At 41.5% G+C, this 21,061-nt stretch overlaps 1 protein-coding gene and 1 long non-coding RNA gene across 7 annotated transcripts in view; one reads left to right on the top strand and one right to left on the bottom strand.

Moving 5' to 3' along the window:
* Positions 1-21,061, top strand: part of LOC131201901 (uncharacterized) — an 83,737-nt gene that overhangs the window by 15,935 nt on the left and 46,741 nt on the right. For 5 of the 6 annotated variants that reach the window (XM_058190563.1, XM_058190483.1, XM_058190400.1 and 2 more), the window contains exons 3-13: positions 1,371-1,532; positions 5,703-5,834; positions 7,113-7,301; positions 10,460-10,543; positions 11,410-11,528; positions 11,727-11,841; positions 13,474-13,560; positions 16,918-17,033; positions 18,279-18,399; positions 19,086-19,186; positions 20,435-20,525. In XM_058190563.1, the coding sequence (XP_058046546.1) occupies positions 1,371-1,532; positions 5,703-5,834; positions 7,113-7,301; positions 10,460-10,543; positions 11,410-11,528; positions 11,727-11,841; positions 13,474-13,560; positions 16,918-17,033; positions 18,279-18,399; positions 19,086-19,186; positions 20,435-20,525 (1,317 nt within the window). The remainder of the gene's footprint in view (positions 1-1,370; positions 1,533-5,702; positions 5,835-7,112; positions 7,302-10,459; positions 10,544-11,409; positions 11,529-11,726; positions 11,842-13,473; positions 13,561-16,917; positions 17,034-18,278; positions 18,400-19,085; positions 19,187-20,434; positions 20,526-21,061) is intronic. The other variant, XM_058190646.1, reaches the window with a different exon arrangement.
* LOC131203419 (uncharacterized) overlaps positions 5,082-21,061 on the bottom strand; it is a 28,129-nt gene continuing 12,149 nt past the window's right edge. The window contains exons 3-5 of the long non-coding RNA XR_009156385.1: positions 11,704-11,844; positions 5,679-5,874; positions 5,082-5,142 (exon numbers count right to left, since the gene is read on the bottom strand). This is a non-coding gene — a long non-coding RNA (uncharacterized LOC131203419). The remainder of the gene's footprint in view (positions 5,143-5,678; positions 5,875-11,703; positions 11,845-21,061) is intronic.

Here is a 21,061-nt window from a genome sequence, read left to right as displayed (position 1 = left end):
AGATATATACTAAAGCCCTAAGGTGACAGGGAGGATTACCAATTTAATTATTGGGGTGAAAATGAGATTTTGTTGTAGTTGTTCATGAGCAGGCAGTAACTTAAATGGGCCTCTGATAGAATGGGTTTGGGGCTTTTTTTAGTCTTCTGCTGGTTAGTTGGAGGAAACATTGATTGGCTCATTGTCTTCTCAGCACCTTCTCAGTGTGCTTAAGTCAGCAGGAGTGAAGATGGTTGGCAAATCTTTGAACTGATTTGGAAGGATTGGGTAAATGTCTATGGAGATTTTCAGTCATCCAGGTTATGGTTGTCTCAAAGTTGCTTTTTCAAGAGGCAATTGGACTTCCTTGACTTTCTTTGAAGTTGTTTCACTTCTCATCCAAGAAGCTTCTTCAGCTCTGACTGGATGGTGGGAAATGGAAGGATTTATATTCCTTGCAGATAGCTGGTCATTTGTGTTCTTTTAGAGAGTCGTTGAGGCCACTTGGATATTTATCTGGGTCCTCAGGATTAATGATTAGTGCAAATGGATGTGGAGCCTTCTTGGAACTGTTGAAAGGACTGCATTGTAGAATGGAGATAGATGATATCGTATCCCTCCCCATCTATTGAGAGAGGGCTGTTCAATTTTGACATAGATGGCCTCTTTGACCCTTCTTTCAAACCAGCGGTCCTCTCTGTGAACTTTGCTGCCTTCAAAAGAATGGTCTTTGTCTTTTAAAAGACAAGGGAAGGAATACAACATCATCTATCTCTAGTCAACAACACAATCCTTTCAGCAGTTCTAAGAAGGCTCCACACCCGTTTGCACTACTCAGGTGAGGACACAGATAAACCTCCAGGTGGCCTCAATGACTCTAAAAGAACGCAAGTGACAAGCTGTCTGCAAGCAGTATAAATCCTCCCATTCCCCACCATCCAGTCAGAGCTGAAGAAGGTTCTTGGATGAGAAGCGAAACGTCTTCAAAGAAAAAGAAGGAAGTCCGGTTGCCTCTTTAAAAAAGCACCTTTGGGAGGGATTGGATAAAGAAAACAATGCCATGTGAAGTGCCTTCTAGTCTCACACACACCATACTGTTGTTGGATCAGCTACACATTCAAAGGAATGGAACAAATTCCAGGACTTTTCAACCAGGTAGTAAAGAAGACTTAACACAAAGCTGAGCATCATTTCAGCAATACACAGTTTTAGGGTGGGGCAATTAAAGATCAGCATTGCCATTTTGTACCCAGACTAATGTTGACTTTGTAACCAAAGGTCAGTTAAGTCATAGTTACTTCTCTTCTATCTGATTCCGGCCAAATCCAAGAAAGGTCACTTTCTCATTCTCTCTCTCTCTCTCTCTCTCTCTCTCTCTCTCTCCTTCCTAGACTGCAAGCTCTGCACCAGCATCTCCTTGGAAAGAGAGTACCAAAAATACCAAACCAAGCACAGTAGTGGAGCTGAAGCCCTGCGTAGAAAGCAGCACAGGAGTGGCAGACCTATCCAAGTGGAGCCTTCTCCTAGCCCAGTTCAACTGTGACATGGTGCAGGTAAAGGAAGAAAATGTGCAAAGGAAGAAATTGGCTTAACTGTTACCACAAAAGAGGACAATCAAAGGCTGTTTTCTGCTCTTCTTTTCAAAACTGCAGTAGAAAGGAAGAGAGTGCAGTGTTTTGCTGCCAAAGGACTTTCCTTTATTAGAGTGAGAGGACGTGCAGATGGAAAGAAGCAAGGTTCTTTGGCTAGTGGGAGGGAAGTTGTTGCTATGGCATGAGGTCATTCTTGGCAGCCACTCTTTAAGGCAAAGGACAGAGGACAGTAGGTCAGTCCACAGAAATGTTGGGTTTTTTTCCCCCTCCATTTTTTTTTTTTAAGTAAAGGGCATGACATAGATGTCTCACTTTTGTGCAGGGAGGGTGGTTAAATGTGTTGGTGTAAGTCTGCAAACACAGAATGGGCTGTGAACATGTGCCTTCAAATAAAACAGTGAAATAAACAATTGTTTTTAGAAGGTTCGGAAAGTCTTGAATATGGACTCCAGTTAAGAAAAGTCCCTGGTTTACTGTCATCATTTAACTATCATTTCACCGGCCATGAAAGAAATTGCTCAATTACTTTCTACTGACACTTTAGAAAGAGTTGGATGACACAAACACCAAAGATTTAATGGTGTCCCACCTGTTCCGGGAAGCTGCTAATGCTTGCCTGGTTCTTGGGTGTAGGCAGTCCAAGACAGAAGCTCAAATTGTGCAATTTCCTTGCCTGCCTCCTTTCTTGTTAAGCCCAGTATTTTTTGGTTTATGAAGCACAAAGCAAGAATGTGGATATTGTGTAGATATCAAAGTGAGTCATGTAGCTATGAGTTTAATAACTGAACGCTGATAGATTTAACAATCCTTAGTGAAGATGAAAAGATGCTGGAATCGTAAATATTTTATTACTTGAAGAATCTAAATGCATGTCTCAACTTTTAGGGCAGGTCTGTTGTAGGTGAGAAAGATGGAATGACTGGATTTCACATAGCAACAGTAATTGGGCTAATGTCAGGTGCAAATAACCAGGAGCATTTGTTGAGTTCAAAGCACAGGAGAGTTTATTATTGCTACCTATACACAAGAATCTAGTCAACTAATGGTCAAAGCTAAACTGGCACTAGATATGGGTCAGTGGAATTCACCTGAGGAAGGACTTGGGTCTGTTGTGGCAACACAGTGATTCCAAATTGATGACCTGTTTAATTCCACCTTACAGCTCAGCCTACTCATTCATTTCATTCAAACCATGAGCTGTCTGTTGAATAACTCACAATGAATGTGCAAAACATAAGCAAACCTCATTACATCTACATGTATGAACCTAGTCAGTGGATGTGTGCTTGCACTCCCCAAACGTATAGCCACTCCAGAGGAAAGAGGATGCATGCATGTGTTGTAAATAGGAAATTATCTTCCTCCAAGTTAGATTATGTAATCATCCACCTGGTCTGCATTCTGGCAGCAGCTTTCTGGGATCAGGCAGCATTTTTCTCTAGTGCTTGCAATCAGATTATTTAATTAGAGTTGGTAGGATTTATACTGTGGTCTTCTACTACGGAAAAATATTGCTTTTCTAAAGATCTTTCAGTAACAAAAGGCATTTTAGAATAGAATAGAATTTTTTTTTTTGGCCAAGTGTGATTGGACACACAAGGAATTTGTCTTGGTGCATATGCTCTCAGCGTACATAAAAGAAAAGATACGTTCATCAAGGTACAACATTTACAACACAATTGATGGTCAATATATCAATATAAATCATAAGGATTGCCAGCAACAAGTTATAGTCATACAGTCATAAATGGAAAGAGATTGATGATGGGAACTATGAGACGATTAATAGTAGTGCAGATTCAGTAAATAGTTTTGACAGTGTTGATGGAATTATTTGTTTAGCAGAGTGATGGCCTTCAGGAAAAAACTGTTCTTGTGTCTCGTTGTTCTGGTGTGCAGTGCTCTATAGCGTCGTTTTGAGGGTAGGAGTTGAAACAGTTTATGTCCAGGATGCGAGGGGTCTGTAAATATTTTCACGGCCCTCTTCTTGATTCGTGCAGTATATAGGTCTTCAATGGAAGGCAGGTTGGTAGCAATTATTTTTTCTGCAGTTCTAATTATCCTCTGAAGTCTGTGTTTTTCTTGTTGGGTTGCAGAATCAAACCAGACAGTTATAGAGGTGCAAATGACAGACTCAATAATTCCTCTATAGAACTTTAGAATTTCTCAGATTACCTGCATGCATGTCCAACACAAGTCTCTCTTATGCCTCATCCTCTATTCCAGTGATTCTCAACCTCAGGAACTTTAAGACATGTTTTATTCCCACATTGGTTGAGAAATTCTGGGAATTAATGTCCATACGTCTGTAACATTGCAATATGTCTGTAAATCTTTGGTTTTCTGCAGTCAAGTCATAGTTATTTTCATTGTCTTAGAAAGTTTTATTTATTTAAGAAAATGTATATGGCTGCCCAACTCACTCTTAGTCACTCCGGGCAGCTTACAAGGATAAAAAAAAACTAATATAAAACAATAAAAAGCAATAATTCCTCACCCTCCTGGTGACAACTGTTAATCAAATACCATGTTTCCCTGAAAATAAGACCTTGTCTTATATTTTTTGAACCCCAAAATAAGCGATTGGCCTTATTTTCAGGGAGGTCTTATTATTTGGGGACATGTGGAGCAAGACAGGGCTCCTCTTGCAGTCTTACCTGATTTCCAGCTCTGTCTCCCTAACCCTAACCAGAGGAAATGGTTGGGACTGGTTGCGCATGCAGTTAAATATTTGGGGGGGGGGTATTGGGGGGGCTTATTTTAGCGCATGCGTCAAAAGCCCAGTTGGGCTTATTATCAGGGGATGTCTTATTTTCGGGGAAACAGGGTAAGCCACTTGATGGGCTCCATCCCACTCTGGGTTCCCCAGGCCCATTGGCAAAACCAGGTCTTCAGGGCCTTCCAAAGAGGATCAGATGGGGGTGGAAATCTTATTTCTGAAGGTATGATGTTCTACAGGGAGGGAGCCATCACAGAGAAGGCCCTTCTTCTTGGTCCCACTAGATGTACCTCCTTAGGAGAGGGTACCCACAACATTCCTTGCTTCCCTGCTCTGGTAGGTTGGGTCGATGTAAGCAGGAGAAGATGGTCCTTCAAATAACCTGGTCCCAAGTCATGTAGGTCTTTAAAGGTGACAACCAGCACCATGGATAGGATGCAGAAGCAAATCAGCAACCAGTGCAACTCCTGCAGGAGAGGTGACATGTGCACACCTACTGTAGGCCTGCATAAAACCATGCGGGCCACTTCATTTAAGTTTTGTTGCCAAATTATAGTTCTTTACACAGTGGCTCAGTGGCTTGTCGATCGAAAGGTCGGCAGTTCAGCAGTTTGAATCCCTAGTGCTATGTAACAGGGTGAGCTCCCGTTACTTGTCCCAGCTTCTGCCAACCTAGCAGTTTGAAAGCACATAAAAATAAAAAATGCAAGTAGAAAAATACATACCACCTTTGGTGGGAAGTTAACAGCGTTCCGTGCGCCTTTGGCATTTAGTCATCCTGACCACATGACCCCGGAGATGTTTTCAGACAGTGCTGGCTCTTCGGCTTTGAAATGAGATGAGCACCACCCCCTAAAGTTGGGAATGACTAGCACATATGTATGAAGGGAACCTTTACCTTTACCTTTAACATCTACTGGAATAAATACCATGGGTACATAATCTTGTTTGAGTTCTTTATTGCTATACTAGAAGAGATCTTATTCATAGCGCCCTAAATCCTTTGTCTTTTCCCACACAAGAGCTGACTTTTGAACTTCCCGAAGGAAGGATAGCAAAGGATAGCAAAGGGCCGCGGTGTGGCTCAGGCTGTAAGATAGCCTGTTATTAAACACAGCTAACTGCAATTACTGCAGGCTCGAGTCCCACCAGGCCCAAGGTTGACTCAGCCTTCCATCCTTTATAAGGTAGGTAAAATGAGGACCCAGATTGTTGGAGGGGCAATAAGTTGACTTTTTATATAAATATACAAATAGAATGAGACTATTGCCTTATACAATGTAAGCCACCCTGAGTCTTCGGAGAAGGGCAGGATATAAATGTAAATAAAAAAAATTAAAAAAAATTTTTTTAAAAAAAGGATAGCAAACCATCTATATTTTTCCCACCTGTTTATTTTTCATCCCTTTCAGGCTGAAAAATGGATGCGAGGAAAACTCCATGATCTGAAGGATGGTTGCAGATTTCAGGAATGGGAACGGATAGCTCAAATATTACAGAGAGAGATGAAGGATTTTGAGAATACCATCATCAAACTGAACCAGGTAAAATGTGGTCTGTGGGCTGCTTCCTCTTACTTTACATCTGCATGAAAAAAAAGATACCTTTTTTACTATTTAACATGGGAAAATTGGTATCAATGGATAGAAATTAAAAATAAGGAATGTATAGAATAAAATAAGATACAAAATGTGTTTATAAATATGTTGATTAAGTAGGAATATGTGGGAATAGATGTACAAAGTTAAGAATTATGTACTGTCAGAATGTATTTTTTATATTACGGATGTATTTTTGTTATAGATGTATTTTAACTTGTATTTTAGGACTTTAAATGTTAATAAAGGTTTTTTTAAAAAAGACACATGCATCCAATTCTTCAGTAGCTCAGAATGGCTTAAACCTCCTCCTATCTACAACATCCAGAGAGGGGAGAACATACCAGTTTAAAAAATTAATCAACTTTTTTCATGTTTTTCTGGAAAAGAAACAAAGTGTGTATTCTTTTCCTTCGGTGTAGCATGTTAATAGACATAAGAATAAATATTGCATAATTGCATTCAAAAATAAAACGATCGCGTTTTGTTACAAGTAAAGCTAGTGCAGATGTTCATGAGATAGTGGGCTGCTGGAAATGTGCCAGTCCCTGCTTAAAGGCCAATTTTTTCTCCCTCTGTGGAATTTTCCACCAAATACCTCCCAGCTAAGTAAAGAATAAAGTCCTGGAAGAAAGCAACAGCAAACTGCTACAGTATTGTTGCCAAGAAAACAACATGGATATGTGCATGAAATCACCAAGTCAAGCTCAACTTCAAGTTTTTAATGTTTAATTGTTTCCGTCTTACCTATTCCACGGTTAATTTAAAATCAGATAAAGATGAACTTTACAGAAGTTTCTATTAAAGCAGATTTTCTTCCGGACAAGGAAAGTAATGTGAGCAAACAGGCCCCCAAATTAGTAGATTTTGATCCTCAATTTGTGAGAAGTTCCTCATCTGCTACATTCTATTAACAACCTATTTTCATAGCTGACATTTGAAAGCAATCTTGCAACCTTGCCAGTTGACTTCTCACAGGGCTTAATTGTCAAACTTTTTTTTTTAAAAAAAATGACAATCTAGGCCAAATAGATTATGCTGTGGAAATTTCATTTTTTGATTGCTAACCTCATTTTCTGTACTTTTTTTCATTGGGTAAATGCATTTGGCAAGACAATATGGTTGTTTCACTTTCTAGTATATACTCTGTTCAGTCTTTATGGTTGTAGACAGTATGGTTGTGGTTGCAACTTTGTTAATAATTTTTTCCCATCTTTCCTGCAGATGGGTGAACAGCTGATGATCCAACCAAAATCCAGCTCAGAGATAGAGAGACGACTTCAGACCTTGCAAGAACAATGGCAATTGCTGAAACACATGGCCACAAATCAGACTAAAACAGTAGTTGGGTTCAAGAGCCTACAAGAGTTCAACCAGAAAGCTGAACAACTAGAAGCCTGGATCAGGCAGAAGGTAATTACGTAGGATAAGTAGGAATAAGGCCAAAAAATGAGTCCCAGGTACATTTTCTTTTCAGAGATGTGAATTTTGTTCTGGTGGTAGAAGTATGAGCCATTATTATTTTTTTCTGCATCATCATTCTCTATGATGGAAGTGGGCAACCTTTTTGAGTAAGGACCACATTGGATGTGTCCAGTGATAATCTCTCTGCAGCCGGGGTGAAATCCAGCAGGTTCTGAAGAACTGGTAGTGGAAATTTTGAGCAGTTCAGCGAACTGATAGCAGAAATTTTGAGTAGTTCAGAGAACCGGCAAATACCACCTCTGGCTGGCCCCAGAGTGGGGTGGGAATTGAGATTTTGCAGTATCCTTCCCCCTGGAGTGGGGTGGGAATGGAGATTTTGCAGTATCCTTCCCCTACCACGCCCACCAAGCCATGCCCACCAAGCAACACCACGCCTACCAAGCCATGCCCACAGAACTGGTAGTAAAAAAATCTGGATTTCACCACTGCTCTGGAGTGGGAAGCACTGAAAACTTCTTTTCAAATTTTATTTTGTGATGGTTAGTGTTAAATTCGGGAAGTAACGAGGCTGGAGACCAGGGTAGTGACAACAGCTCTTTAATATATGGTGAACCCAGCAACCGGGCTGGGGAAAAACCTCTCCTTATATACAGTCTAACCGGCGGCTTCAACCAATCAGCAACGTGCTTGTTTCCCGCCAAAATATTTAAAGATACATTACACTCCTTCCCTCCCAGAAAACACTTTACCCCTATTTACATGATATTTACATATTATTTCTCAACGTAATCACGCAAATAGACTGGGCGTCTCCTGACTCTTTCGGACCTGCGCAGTTCATTCCCTGGGAGTGGGTTGAGCTGACCGGAGGGGCTGTTTGCTCCTCTTAGCTCCTCCTCTAGGCCATCCGGCCCTGGATTATTTGCAGAGTCGTCCCTGCTGTTTTCTAATGGAACCTGTTGGCGATTTTCGGCAAAGCTTTCGCAAAAGTGTCCCAGGACATGATTGTGATCGCTGACCCTGTGTCCACTTCTAGTCGGCACGGCACTCCTTCGATTTTCGGTTTCGTGAAGATTTTCTTCTCGACGCGGGTTGCTGCACGGCCTATTATCACGGTCGTTCGATTTGAATTCGCGCCCTTTTTGTTTTGACCAATCGCGGGTCGCCTTGCCGATCCCGCGCTCTGATTGGTTGGTTTGAATTTTCGGCGGGAAGGTTGGGGTGCTCGACAGACTTGAGCCAGGTGCCCCTTCTTCTCGCACCGCCGACATGTAGCGTCCTTGAACTTGCATCGTTGACGCTGGTGTTGCCCTCCGCAACTTCCGCATTCATCCCGGTCTTCTTTGCCCCTTCTCTCGGTAAGGCAAACTCCTTCCTCATCCTCGCCGTCTGATTCGGTCTGGATTTCTTCATTGTGGACCGGGGTTGATTTTCGGCCGCCATTGGTGTGAGCGGCTTTTGTAGGGTTTCCGCCGCTTGGGTGGACATCTCATGAGCTCTGGCTTCGTCCAGAGCGTTTGCCAGCGTTAGATTGCTTTTGATAGCAGCCGCCCGCAAACGAATGTCTCTGACCCCACGGATGAGTTGCTCTAACAGCTCCTCATCCAAGTCTCGGTACCCACAATCTTTGGAGGCTTTTCTCAGGGCGGCCATGTAATCGCTGATGGATTCGCCTCTTGTTGTCTGCGCCTCCAGATTCAAAACGCCGACGATTTGGACGGTGTTGGCGCGAAATGGTTCTTCAATAGATTTTGCAGAGTTTGCCACGATACCGATTGTACCGGCGTTGGCTCTGCCAGGGCTTCCGCGATGTCGATGACCTCGGGACCGCAGTGGCTCAGGAAATATGCCCTTTTGCGGTTGTCTGGAACTCCTTGCAGTTCGTTAGCCTCGAGGAAACTCTCGAAACGGGTCATGTACGTTCCCCATTTCTCCCTGGATGGGTCAAACGGCGCGGGCGGAGTGTAGCTGGCCATCTCCGCGTTTCTGCCCTGAGTTTGCTGGGTTCGGTTCTTCCGTGCGTTCAGCTCGTTCCTGGTGCTCTTTAGCCTCGAGATCCCACCTTCGTCGCCAGTGTTAAATTCGGGAAGTAACGAGGCTGGAGACCAGGGTAGTGACAACAGCTCTTTAATATATGGTGAACCCAGCAACCGGGCTGGGGAAAAACCTCTCCTTATATACAGTCTAACCGGCGGCTTCAACCAATCAGCAACGTGCTTGTTTCCCGCCAAAATATTTAAAGATACATTACAGTTAGGACTGAAGTAACTGCTCAAATCTTACAGAGGCCTAAACATGCATTTTGCCCTTTAAGACCCTCCAAAATGGCAAACATAGTCTTTTGCGGGGGGGAGAAGCCCTAGCTAAGAAAAAAAGACCCCCCAAAATTTTATTTTTGCTTTCTCTGGGAGGCGTCTCCAGAAATTTCAGATAAAGAGCTGAGGTCTATACACTTTTGGTCTATGAGTTCATTGGTTCAAATATTTAAGGGACTTCAGGGTTGTCACATTTAAGTAATGATTTACTCTGATTTCTTTTTTAAGTGGATAAATTTTCCTTAATAATCTACTTTGGGATAGAGAAAATATTTCTTCCCTCTCCCTTCCCCCCCCTTCCTCAAGCTAATGTTCCATTTTTTAACTGTTACCTTTAATTAAAGTGTTTTTAAGGTTTTATATAAAGGAAAAGTTTGGGGCATTTCTCTTTAAAGCTCAAAACAGAGAAAAAGGCAGAAGAACCTTATGGTAGTCAAAGTTTATCTTCAGTGCCCTTCAGTCTTCAAAGGTTTTTGTTTGTTTGTTTTTGCTTTGAATTCTATTAAACATTTTAATTTCAGTATCCATAACTTCTGTCCTTCACTTATATTTCATGTCTTGACATAAATTTAAAAATTTCTAGAGTTTCTTTCCTAAACTTGAAAAGAATGTAGAAAATCCTACCCCATTAAAAAAATATTAGCAACCTTATTTAATTTTGCATAATTTACACAGATCTTAATATTCAAGTTTCTCTGGTATGCACATTTACAAACACAATTCCTGTGTGTATTCTGAAGAAATATTTCCATCTTTTAAAATTTCCTGTAAATATTATGGTCACTGTGTTTTCCAGAATGTCTCATATTTTAATAATCTTTTCCTCTCTAGGAAGAGAAGCCTTTGCTAGCTATTTTACTGCAAGAGAAAGCAGATAAGGTACAAATTACCCGGCAGATCCTTGACTTAAAGCAGGTAATCTTCCTGACATTCCTTATGGGAATTTGTGTTGTGAATGGCATTTGAAGGATGTTTCTACTTTCATTTTATTTTCTGTGTCTGCTGTATTTCCAAAAAGAGTCTGTCTTAGAAGAGATCTCCTCAGTGTTGGATTCAGACTGCGCAAATTCTCTTAAGGGACCCAAAGTATTGTTTTGCAGGTTAGCTGGGAAGAGTTTCATTCCCAAGGAAGTAGCGTTGTGGTAGTTTTTCTCCTTTCTGGGTGGTTCCAGTTACTGGAAGGAAGAGTTTAAGCCTGAGGTTCCTCACTTATGTGGTTTCTCAAGGCTCAGTACTTTCAACTCTTGCCCTTAAAATCTACACAGGGTTACTAGTTGATACCCAGTTGTACATCTTGACCACAAACTGCACAAATGATGTCACCAATATCTTATGCTAAAGTCCAGAGGCTGTGAGGACTCAGCTGGGGATTAATAGACTCATGCTTCATCTAAGGAAGAATGAGTGGCTGCGGGTGTTTGGGTTCTTAATCCTGGAAATTTTCCATCTTTAGTTCTGGATGGAGTAGCACCTCCCATTCAGTATGGTATGGAATATTGGAATTTTCTGGACGTGCAACTCCTGCTAGAAGAGCAGGGGATGTCCAGGAGGACCTTTGCACATATCTATCTGTTCCTGGACTAGGAGGTTCTTCAGACATCCACTGAATGTGATTAGTAACAGCACATCTCAACATGCACACATAAACTGGCTCTTCTCTGCACTGTACTTGTTGCCAGTTTAATTTCTATTGGAGCAAAGAGAGAGATATTTTAATGAAAACTAAGTTTACATTACTTTATTGTCTCCTCTCTTCTGTTTTTCCCCTACGCTCAATTTAGGAGGAGCTGCAATTCCAAGCTGTGCATGAGGAATTGAATAGCCTGGCTCAGAAGCTTGAGAAACAAGGGAAGAGTGAAAGCAGAAGTATCATGACGCGTCGCAAGTACCTGAATAAAATGTAAGCCCAGGCAGCAACTGATAAGACAGGACGTACTGATGCAGAGACAATATTAGGACAAGCTAGAGTATCATCTGATTGCATTTCTCTTAAGTTTCCATGCTTGATATCTTTCAATTAAAATTCAATAATCAAGGCAGCTTTTTCAAGAAGGAGAGAAAGCTAAACTGTTTACCTGTCCTCCTTCCCTCCTTTCAGGTGGCTTCAGCTCCAGAGGACATTAAAGGAACATCATGAAACCCTGCAGCAGGCACTAGAAGCAGCTTCTTTCCTCCAGCAAGCAGATGTGCTCCTTTCAGTCATCCATGCAAAGGTACTAAGGGATGAGATGACATTCCAGATGAGATGCACCATAAAAATAGATCTGGATCATTGGATTACCTAGAAGCATGTATTTGGTTTGGCAGGATGCGTTATTTTTACCCAAGCCCCTCGATTATGTGCAGTTTAATCCAGACTTCAGTTATCCTATATCCAGCAAGCTGATTGTGGCAAGATTGGATAGTCAACCCTGTAGCCAAGAAGGAATACTGCTCCTTTCCCTGAAATATTTCACAGCATACAGTTCTATCTATACCATCTTACTTTATAAAGAGTAGTATAATGAGCAATGGTTTGATGCTGTAATTTTGCCTTCCTTAACAGATGTCCTGTATTTCAGCTTCTAACAAGGTTGGGTAAAGCTGCTGTACAATTTCTAACTTTACAATTTTTATTTATTTATTTATTTTATTTGTCAAACATATATAAGATAACAGGTAAAAGTATAAACATAATTTGGTTACATGAAAAGAGTAAGTAAAAATGCAATATTAGGACAGGGATGGTAGGCACACGGGCGCACTTATGCACACCCCTTATAGACCTCTTAGGAATGGGGTGAGGTCAACAGTAGACAGTTTAAGCTTAAAGTTTTGGGGGTTTGGGGAAGAAACTACAGAGTCAGGTAGTGCATTCCAGGCATTGACCACTCTGTTACTGAAGTCATATTTTCTGCAATCAAGTTTGGAGCGGTTTACTTTGAGTTTGTATCTATTATTTGCTCGTGTATTGTTGTGGTTGAAGCTGAAGTAGTCATTGACAGGTAGAACATTGTGGTAGATAATTTTATGTACTATGCTTAGGTCAGATTGAAGTCTGCATAGTGCTAAATTGCCCAAAGCCCAAAATTTGGAGTCTGGTGGTATAAGGTATTTATTGCAAGCAGAGGAGTGGATTTATTTATTTTTATTTATTTATTTATTTATTCGAATTTTTATACCGCCCTATCTCCCGAAGGACTCAGGGCGGTTTATAGCCAGATAAAAACATGAATAATACAAGTAAAAACAACAGTTAAAAAACTTATTAATTAGGCCGAATTAAAAATATCACTAAAATAATATAAAACCCCATTAAAAACTAAATTTAAAACTAAAACCCTAGGCTAGCCCTGCACAAATAAATAGATGTGTCTTAAGCTCGCGGCAGAAGGTTCGGAGGTCAGGAAGTTGGCGAAGCCCTGGGGGAAGCTCGTTCCAGAGGGTGGGAGCCCCCACAGAGAAAGCCCTTCCTCTGGGTGTCACCAGTTGGCACTGCCTGGCGGACGGCACCCTAAGGAGTCCCTCTCTGTGAGAGCGGACGGGTCGGTAGGAGGCAATCGGTGGCAGTAGGCGGTCCCGTTATATGAAGATTTATAATTGATATTATTCACCCAGTTAGATTTAGAAGTTGTCCTGAAGCTCAGAAATCTTGACTTGGATCATACAAAAATGCAAACTTTAAGAATTTAATTTTTTTAAAAAATTAAGGTTAATTAACCTTTAATGTTACTATTAAAGTAACATTAATAGATATTCTGAGCATGGTTCCATATATTTTGAGAAGTGGGTAGTGGATAACCCCAAAACCAGGATTAGATTGCTACCTGTCTCTCTAGGTATAAAGTCTATCTTTTCTGTTACAGTTGAGGCATCTTTATGGAGAAAGAAAACAGAATGAATCTGAGTCAAGTCCAGACATGGATATCAGAGATATTGCCAGCCAGGTCATGGTAAGTAATGGAATTATTATCTGGAATACTTAAGCCGAAAAAGAACAATATTTTCAGATCATAGAGGACCCATTTAGATTATTAGATCCAACCTGCTACTCAGTGCAAGAATCCAAGTTAAAGTACTTGGGGCCGGTTTAGCTCAGGCTGGTAAGGCCTGTTATTAAGAACACAAAGCCTGCAATTACTGCAGGTTCGAGCCCGGCCCAAGGTTGACTCAGCCTTCCATCCTTTATAAGGTAGATAAAATGAGGACCCAGATTGTTGGGGGGGCAATAAGTTGACTTTGTAAAAATATACAAATAGAATGAGACTATTGCCTTATACACTGTAAGCCGCCCTGAGTCTTCGGAGAAGGGCGGGGTATAAATGTAAACAAAAAAAAAAAAAGTACTCCCAACAGATTTCTATCCAGCTTCTGCTTGAACATATCCAGTAAATAAGAACCCACCATCTTCCTTTGTGATTGGTTCCGTAGAGCAAGGGTCTCCAACCTTGGTCCCTTTAAGACTTGTGGACTTCAACTCCCAGAGTTCCTCAGCCAGCTTTGCTGGCTGAGGGACTCTGGGAGTTGAAGTCCACAAGTCTTAAAGGGACCAAGGTTGGAGATCCCTGCCATAAAGAATCACAGGCATCATAAATCCTTCATAGCATCAATAGGTATAGAAGATATCTCATACCTCCTGTCAAGTACAGGAATCCTCATACCATTCTGGACAAATGGCTGTCCAGTCTTTTATTGAAAACCTCCAGTGATAGAGCACTCACAACTTAAGGAGGAAGGCTGTTCCATTGCTGAGTAGCTTATGTAATCAGGAAATCCCCATTAATTCAAATTTGGATTTCCAACAGTTGTTTCTTATATTTATTTATTTATTTTATTTATTGATCACATTTGTATACCGCCCTATCTCCCGAGGGACTCAGGGCGGTTAACAGGCATATAAAAAGGACATATAAATACAGATTAAAACACAAATAAAAAACTTATTCTAACCAGCCTGATTACCAAAACCAATTAAAATCAATATAAAATTTAAAATTTCAAAAATTTAAAAATCTAAAAAACCTAGTCCAGTCCTGCGCACCTAAATAAGTGTGTTTTAAGCTCACGACGGAAGGTTCTAAGGTCCGAGAGTTGGCGAAGTCCTGGGGGGAGCTCGTTCCAGAGGGCGGGAGCCCCCACAGAGAAGGCCCTTCCCCTGGGCGTCGCCAGACGGCACTGCCTAGCTGACGGCACCCTGAGGAGTCCCTCTCTGTGAGAGCGCACGGGTCGGTGAGAGGTATTCGGTAGCAGAAGGCGGTCCCGTAAATAGCCCGGCCCTATGCCATGGAGCGCTTTAAAGGTGGTCACCAACACCTTGAAGCGCACCCGGAAGGCCACAGGTAGCCAGTGCAGTCTGCGCAGGATAGGTGTCACCCGGGAGCCACGAGGGGCTCCTTCTATCACCCGCAGCCGCATTCTGGACTAACTGCAGTCTCCGGATGCCCTTCAAGGGGAGCCCCATGTAGAGAGCATTGCAGTAATCCAGGCGAGACGTCACGAGGGCGTGAGTGACCGTGCATAGGGCATCCCGGTCCAGAAAGGGGCGCAACTGGCGTACCAGGCGAACCTGGTAAAAAGCTCTCCTGGAGACGGCCGCCAAATGATCTTCAAAGGACAGCCGTTCATCCAGGAGGACGCCCAAGTTACGCACCCTCTCCGTCGGGGCCAATGACTGCTTCAACAGTCAGCCGCGTTGCAGCTGACTGTACCGGGATGCCGGCATCCACAGCCACTCTGTCTTGGAGGGATTGAGCTTGAGCCTGTTTCTCCCCATCCAGACCCGTACGGCTTCCAGACACCGGGACAGCACTTCAAGAGCTTCATTGGGGTGGCCCGGTGTGGAAAAGTACAGCTGGGTGTCATCAGCGTACAGCTGGTACCTCACACCGAAGCCACTGATGATCTCACCCAGCGGCTTCATATAGATGTTGAACAAAAGGGGCGAGAGAATCGACCCCTGCGGCACCCCACAAGTGAGGCGCCTCGGAGCCGACCTCTGCCCCCCCCTCAACACCGTCTGCGACCGATCGGAGAGATAGGAGGAGAACCACCGATAAACGGTGCCTCCCACTCCCAATCCCTCCAACCGGCGCAGCAGGATACCATGGTTTATTGCCCCAGGTGCTAAAAAGAATAAATCTACGCCCTCTCTACTGTGACATCCCTTCATGTATTGAAAGATTGCTATCATGTCTCTCCTTACCTTTTTCTTCTTTAAGTGAAACATCAAGTTCCTTTAAACGCTCTTGATAGAATTTAGCATTACTATCACCATTGCTTAGAACTGTCTCTCTGTCCCTCTTTCTCCAATAGGTCCCTTTCTCCAATCTGGCCACTTCCAGATCTGTTAAATTCAATCCCCAAATCCCTAACCATGCTGGGTTCTGATTTTGGTCCTGCACTTCAGCTCCTGAACTATATTCAGAGTCAGTGGTCCATCATACTAGTGGTTATACTGTGTTAGAATAGAATAGAATAGAATAGAATAGAATAGAATAGAATAGAATAGAATAGAATAGAAGAATAGAATAGAATAGAATAGAATAGAATAGAATAGAATAGAATAGAATAGAATAGAATAGAATTTTTTATTGGCCAAGTGTGATTGGACACACAAGGAATTTGTCTTGGTGCCTATGCTCTCAGTGTACATAAAAGAAAAGATACGTTCATCAAGGTACAACATTTACAACACAATTGATGGTCAATATATCAATATAAATCATAAGGATTGCCAGCAACAAAGTTACAGTCATACAGTCATAAGTGGAAAGAGATTGGTGATGAGAACGATGAGAAGATTAATAGTAGTGCAGATTTAGTAAATAGTTTGACAGTGTTGAGGGAATTATTTGTTCAGCAGAGTGATGGCCTTCGGGAAAAAACTGTTCTTGTGTCTAGTTGTTCTGGTGTGCAGTGCTCTATAATGTCGTTTTGAGGGTAGGAGTTGAAACAGTTTAAAAAGTTAGGAAGCTAACTTCTCAGCAGAAGCCCTAGCTCCTTAAAAAAAAATGTCCTTGTTGATATGCATTTGCATCTGAAGAGCTGATCCAAAACCTTTCTTTGGAGATGTTATAAGTTAGATGTGCGCAATGTGACTCATCAAGCCGTATTTGGCTCATGAAGAGCTCAATAGAGCTTTCTGTAGCCCGTAACTGAAAAACAGAACTTGGCAAGCACTTGCTGGCCACAAAGCACATGCCAAGTGTGATGTCTTTGGTTTGGTGGGTCAAGTTGCACGGGCCCAGCCAATGGCAGATGGCCAGTTACCAAACCCAATAATTCATGTTGTACCTTTTCCATACCTTTAGATGCTAGATGTGACCATGTCACAGCTTATAAGCCTTCACCCCAGTCTGGCAGCACAAGTGTCCCTCAAACACCACGATATCAAGGAGAGCTGGGCCCGGTTACAGCAACTGTTGAGGTATTTGCTGAATATTTGATCTGTAACTCCTTTCATAGCTTTTAGTTAAGTACTTTATTTATGAAGCATCTAATTTTGGAATTGATAGTTTAAAAAAAAAACTAGAGTTAACCATCAGCACATCCTATCTTTTCTGGTGTGACTGACTGAAGAAGGCATTCAGCAAAAGTTCACAAAGACCCAGGAACTATCATGGTCTCTGCTTCAGCAGCAAAGCAAAATTAAGAGTTTAGCCATCATTCGAGTTTGTTCAGGCTTTGCACAAAGCACCACCTTTTTAAGTAAAAGATTTAAGTAAGTAAATCTGTTAAACCAGTTTCTCAACCTCAACAATTTAAAGATGCACAGACTTCAACTCCCAGAATTCCCTAGCCAGCATGCTGACTGGAGAATTCTAGCAGTTGAAGTGTATACATCTTAACGTTCCTGTAGCTGAGCAAACCTGGACTAAGTGCAGAGAAAAGCTGGAATAAAAGGAGCCCCAAGGACTTTATGGGTAAAAGTTAAAAGGAGATGGCTTGGTATGTGATCTATAAACTATAATCCAGAATCAACTTAAATGACTATTCTGGATGGATAGTTTCATATACAGTATCTAGAGGACAACAGTTTGGAGAAGATGTTTTAAGGTCTCTTAAATTCTACCTTAAAAACTAGTCCTTATGCGGTAGTGATGAATATCTGTAGCTTGGGTGTAGGATGTTACTTATACCGCTGAAGATGTTACCTAGCCTGGTAACAAAACTTTCAGAAACCAAACCACAAGCCCGGAGAACAAACCTCTACCCTCACTAGTCCTTATACTGTGTTTCCCCGAAAATAAGACCCTGTCTTATATTTTTTTGAACCCTGAAATAAGTGCTTGGCCTTATTGCCATGCGCTCAAAAGCCTGATTGGGCTTATTATCAGGGGATGTCTTATTTGGGGGAAACAGGGTATTTGTTTTATTTTCAGCCTCCAAAATATTTTTTCTTACCTCCAAGTCTGAGGGCAGGAACTCATTTTATTAATCTTTAAATTTCTACCTGTGGAAGCTTATAATTTTACCACCCCCCACCAGAAAAGCATAAAATGATTTAAATAATGCAGCTGTAATGAACAGAGCTAAGATTGCTCCGAGACAGGGCTAGATTTATTATGTAGTGATTTTCATGTTGGCTTTCTGCCTCTCCTTTCCCCATTCTTATTGGAATCATTTTCTTTTATTTTTATTTTTTCCATTTTTCTACTTTCCCACGTTTTAGGAGTGACAATCCCCCACAATTGCCTTTAACAAAGGAATTTATAGATTCAAGTCCTAATCAGGTACTGACTACAACTACAAAGAGTTCAAAAGATGATCCAGAAGAAAAGCTAGTATGGGAGGTAAGTGTTGCATTTAGGGCCACATCCATATAAAAAATGAACCTAATCAAATTTCCTTTGCCCCACATCTGGTTACATCACAGAAATCAAAATTAATACTCTACTAAACCCATGAATCTGTGATCACAGTTGAATCTTTGATATTGATTCCAGATGAACACATTGATCTTCATTTTGTTGGCTTAAGCCTGTTATTAAGCTACTACTGGTTAAAGAGGCCCTCTTGCCACAACTTTCTGTTCATACATTTGTGGAAAAGAGTTAGGATTATTTCTTTCTGAGAATGTAGGTGAAAATATCTTTTTCTCCTTGAATGGCTTTGGGGTAAAATAGTAGAGAAGACTATGGCCCGTTATTAAGTGATGATCCTTTACTAGTCCTACAGAACAAGTATGGCATTTTGGGATTTTTAGTTAAATTAAATTCTGGCACAATAAGTTTTTGGATAATAAAGGAAGGAAGGAGATTTGAGAATAAAAAACAGGAGATGTTCAATAATTATCTTGTCCTATTCTTGTTTCTTGAGTGAGTGGAAAGCAGCCATGCTACAAAATAATTGACACGAATTTCTGTAAAATGACAGCAGGCTTGGGTTAAAGGCAGTTGCCAGAAAAGGATTCCATTATCGTAGGGCCAATGGTACAATCTATTTAGTAACTGTCTAATCACTGGACATATTTTCCTAGGTGCAAAAGAACACTCCAGAAATCCCAGTACAAGGTGTAAGAAGTCAAGAGAACAACTCGGATTTCTTAGGAAGAGAAGCCATCAACGGTGATAGCAGGAGGTATTGGCATACACAGCGCTGCCCTTGGGAAAGTGTACTGGAAAATGGGAAAAAATGGAGCTGTAGGAATATCCAGGCAGGGAACTTGTTTTGATTTGCTTTATGGTTTAGCAATACAGTTTTTTATTACAGCCCTCTGTAATGGAATGTGTGGATGACCTTGAGGAGAAAAAAATGGAAGAGTTGCTACCTAGGAAACAATCAGAGAAGAGCCCCCAGTGACTTAACTGAGAGAGAAAGAAATTTAGGATGGACCCACCCTAATAGATCAAGCAGTTAAATGTGGTGATGAGAAACTTCTGTTGCAAGATTTGTTTAATGTAGCTTTACAATAAAGGAAAATTAGTTCATCTTAAAAAATTAGTTCATGTTGTCATATTTCCTGTCTGGTTTACCCGGGAAAGCTGACTTATCCTGAAAGTACAGACTTCCTATTACCACTTTTAAATGCTTGATCCATTAGGAAAGGTCCTTCCTAAATTTCTTCCTCTGTCTTAAAGTCCCTGTTCCACTTGTCTACGTTGTCTCCTAGGCCAGGGGTCTCCAACCTTGGCAACTTCAAGTCTTGTGGACTGGCTGAGGAACTCTAGGAGTTGAAGTCCACAAGTCTTAAAGTTGCCAAGATTGGAGACCCCTGGCCTAGGCCACATCTCTTCCCTCATTTCCCCAGGGCCATCTGTGCTTTCCATTACACTATTGAAGAATGATTCCTGGTATATAGAATGGACCGGGGAAATATTTACAGGTTTATTTTGTGAGCTTCATGGAAAAGCTGTATTGTCATGCATTTTAATTTAGATCAAACGAGGTGGGCAAATTGCAGTACAGAAGACCTCTATATAATTCCATGGAGCTCCATTCCATTCCCCTTGGTTTTCTGTTTTAAGTTCTCTCAAAGTTGCTCAATATTGTACGGCCACCGAGAATATTCTGGGGTTTGGGGAAGTTGGTTTTCTGTTTTGTAATGTTGGAGTTCTCCTAACTCATGGATAACTTCATCCGAGGATGGATGATGCTATTTGGCAACGTGGCAATCTTATCCCTGTGTTTGCCTGGCCCCTAAAATATTAAAAGCCTCCATTAAAATGTGTTGCAGTTCAAAGTGCTGGCGAATAAAATGAATACACGCTCTTCTTTGTCTGTGGGTTTAATATATAATGGCTGTTTCACACATGTGCACTTGATATGGCAGTAATCAACGGATGAATTGGAATGCATGACCTCAGCCTACTTCTCCATCTCCTGCAGGAGGAGGAAGTTTCTCAGACAGCCAAAGTCTTTAAAGGATCTGCCTCAACAAGAGGCACACCTTCAGGACATCTGCCAGGATGCTGATCGGGTAATGTCTCTATGGAAGTTTCATAGATTTTTCCAAGGCCTTTTCATGTTGCAGCCCACATGGATTCCCTTATTGTAGCAATAATGCTTGCTTTCCTTAGGCTGCTGGTTAGTTGCCACTTGGATGGAGAGCAGGCCCTGGCATGAGTAGCAGATCTGGTCTACACATGCAGCGGGATGAGGTGGTAGAATATCGGGGATATAAAGAGAGAAAATCAATTCCGCAAAGCTGCTGCTATTCAAATAAAACAAACAAAGGAGAATGTTCTTTCTAAATTTTTTCTTGCTCCCCTAGATTTTTGTATTTCCAGGAAGTCCATGGAGGTTCTCAGTCATCCAGGTCCTGGTTGTCCCAAAAGTGCTTTTTCAAAAGGCAACTGGACTTTCTTGGTTTTTCTTTGAAGGCGTTTCACTTCTCATCCAAGAAGTTTCTTCAGTTCTGATTGAAGAAGCTTCTTGGATGAGAAGTGAAATATCTTCAAGGGGAAAAAAACAATTGCCTTTTGGGTGGGGAAAACCCACCTTTGGGATATTTCC

This window comes from Ahaetulla prasina, chromosome 1 (genome assembly GCF_028640845.1).
Source record: "Ahaetulla prasina isolate Xishuangbanna chromosome 1, ASM2864084v1, whole genome shotgun sequence".
NCBI classification, from domain to species: Eukaryota; Metazoa; Chordata; class Lepidosauria; order Squamata; family Colubridae; genus Ahaetulla; species Ahaetulla prasina.
Note: the sequence above shows the minus strand (reverse complement) of the source record. Positions and strands in the feature narration are given on the sequence as shown.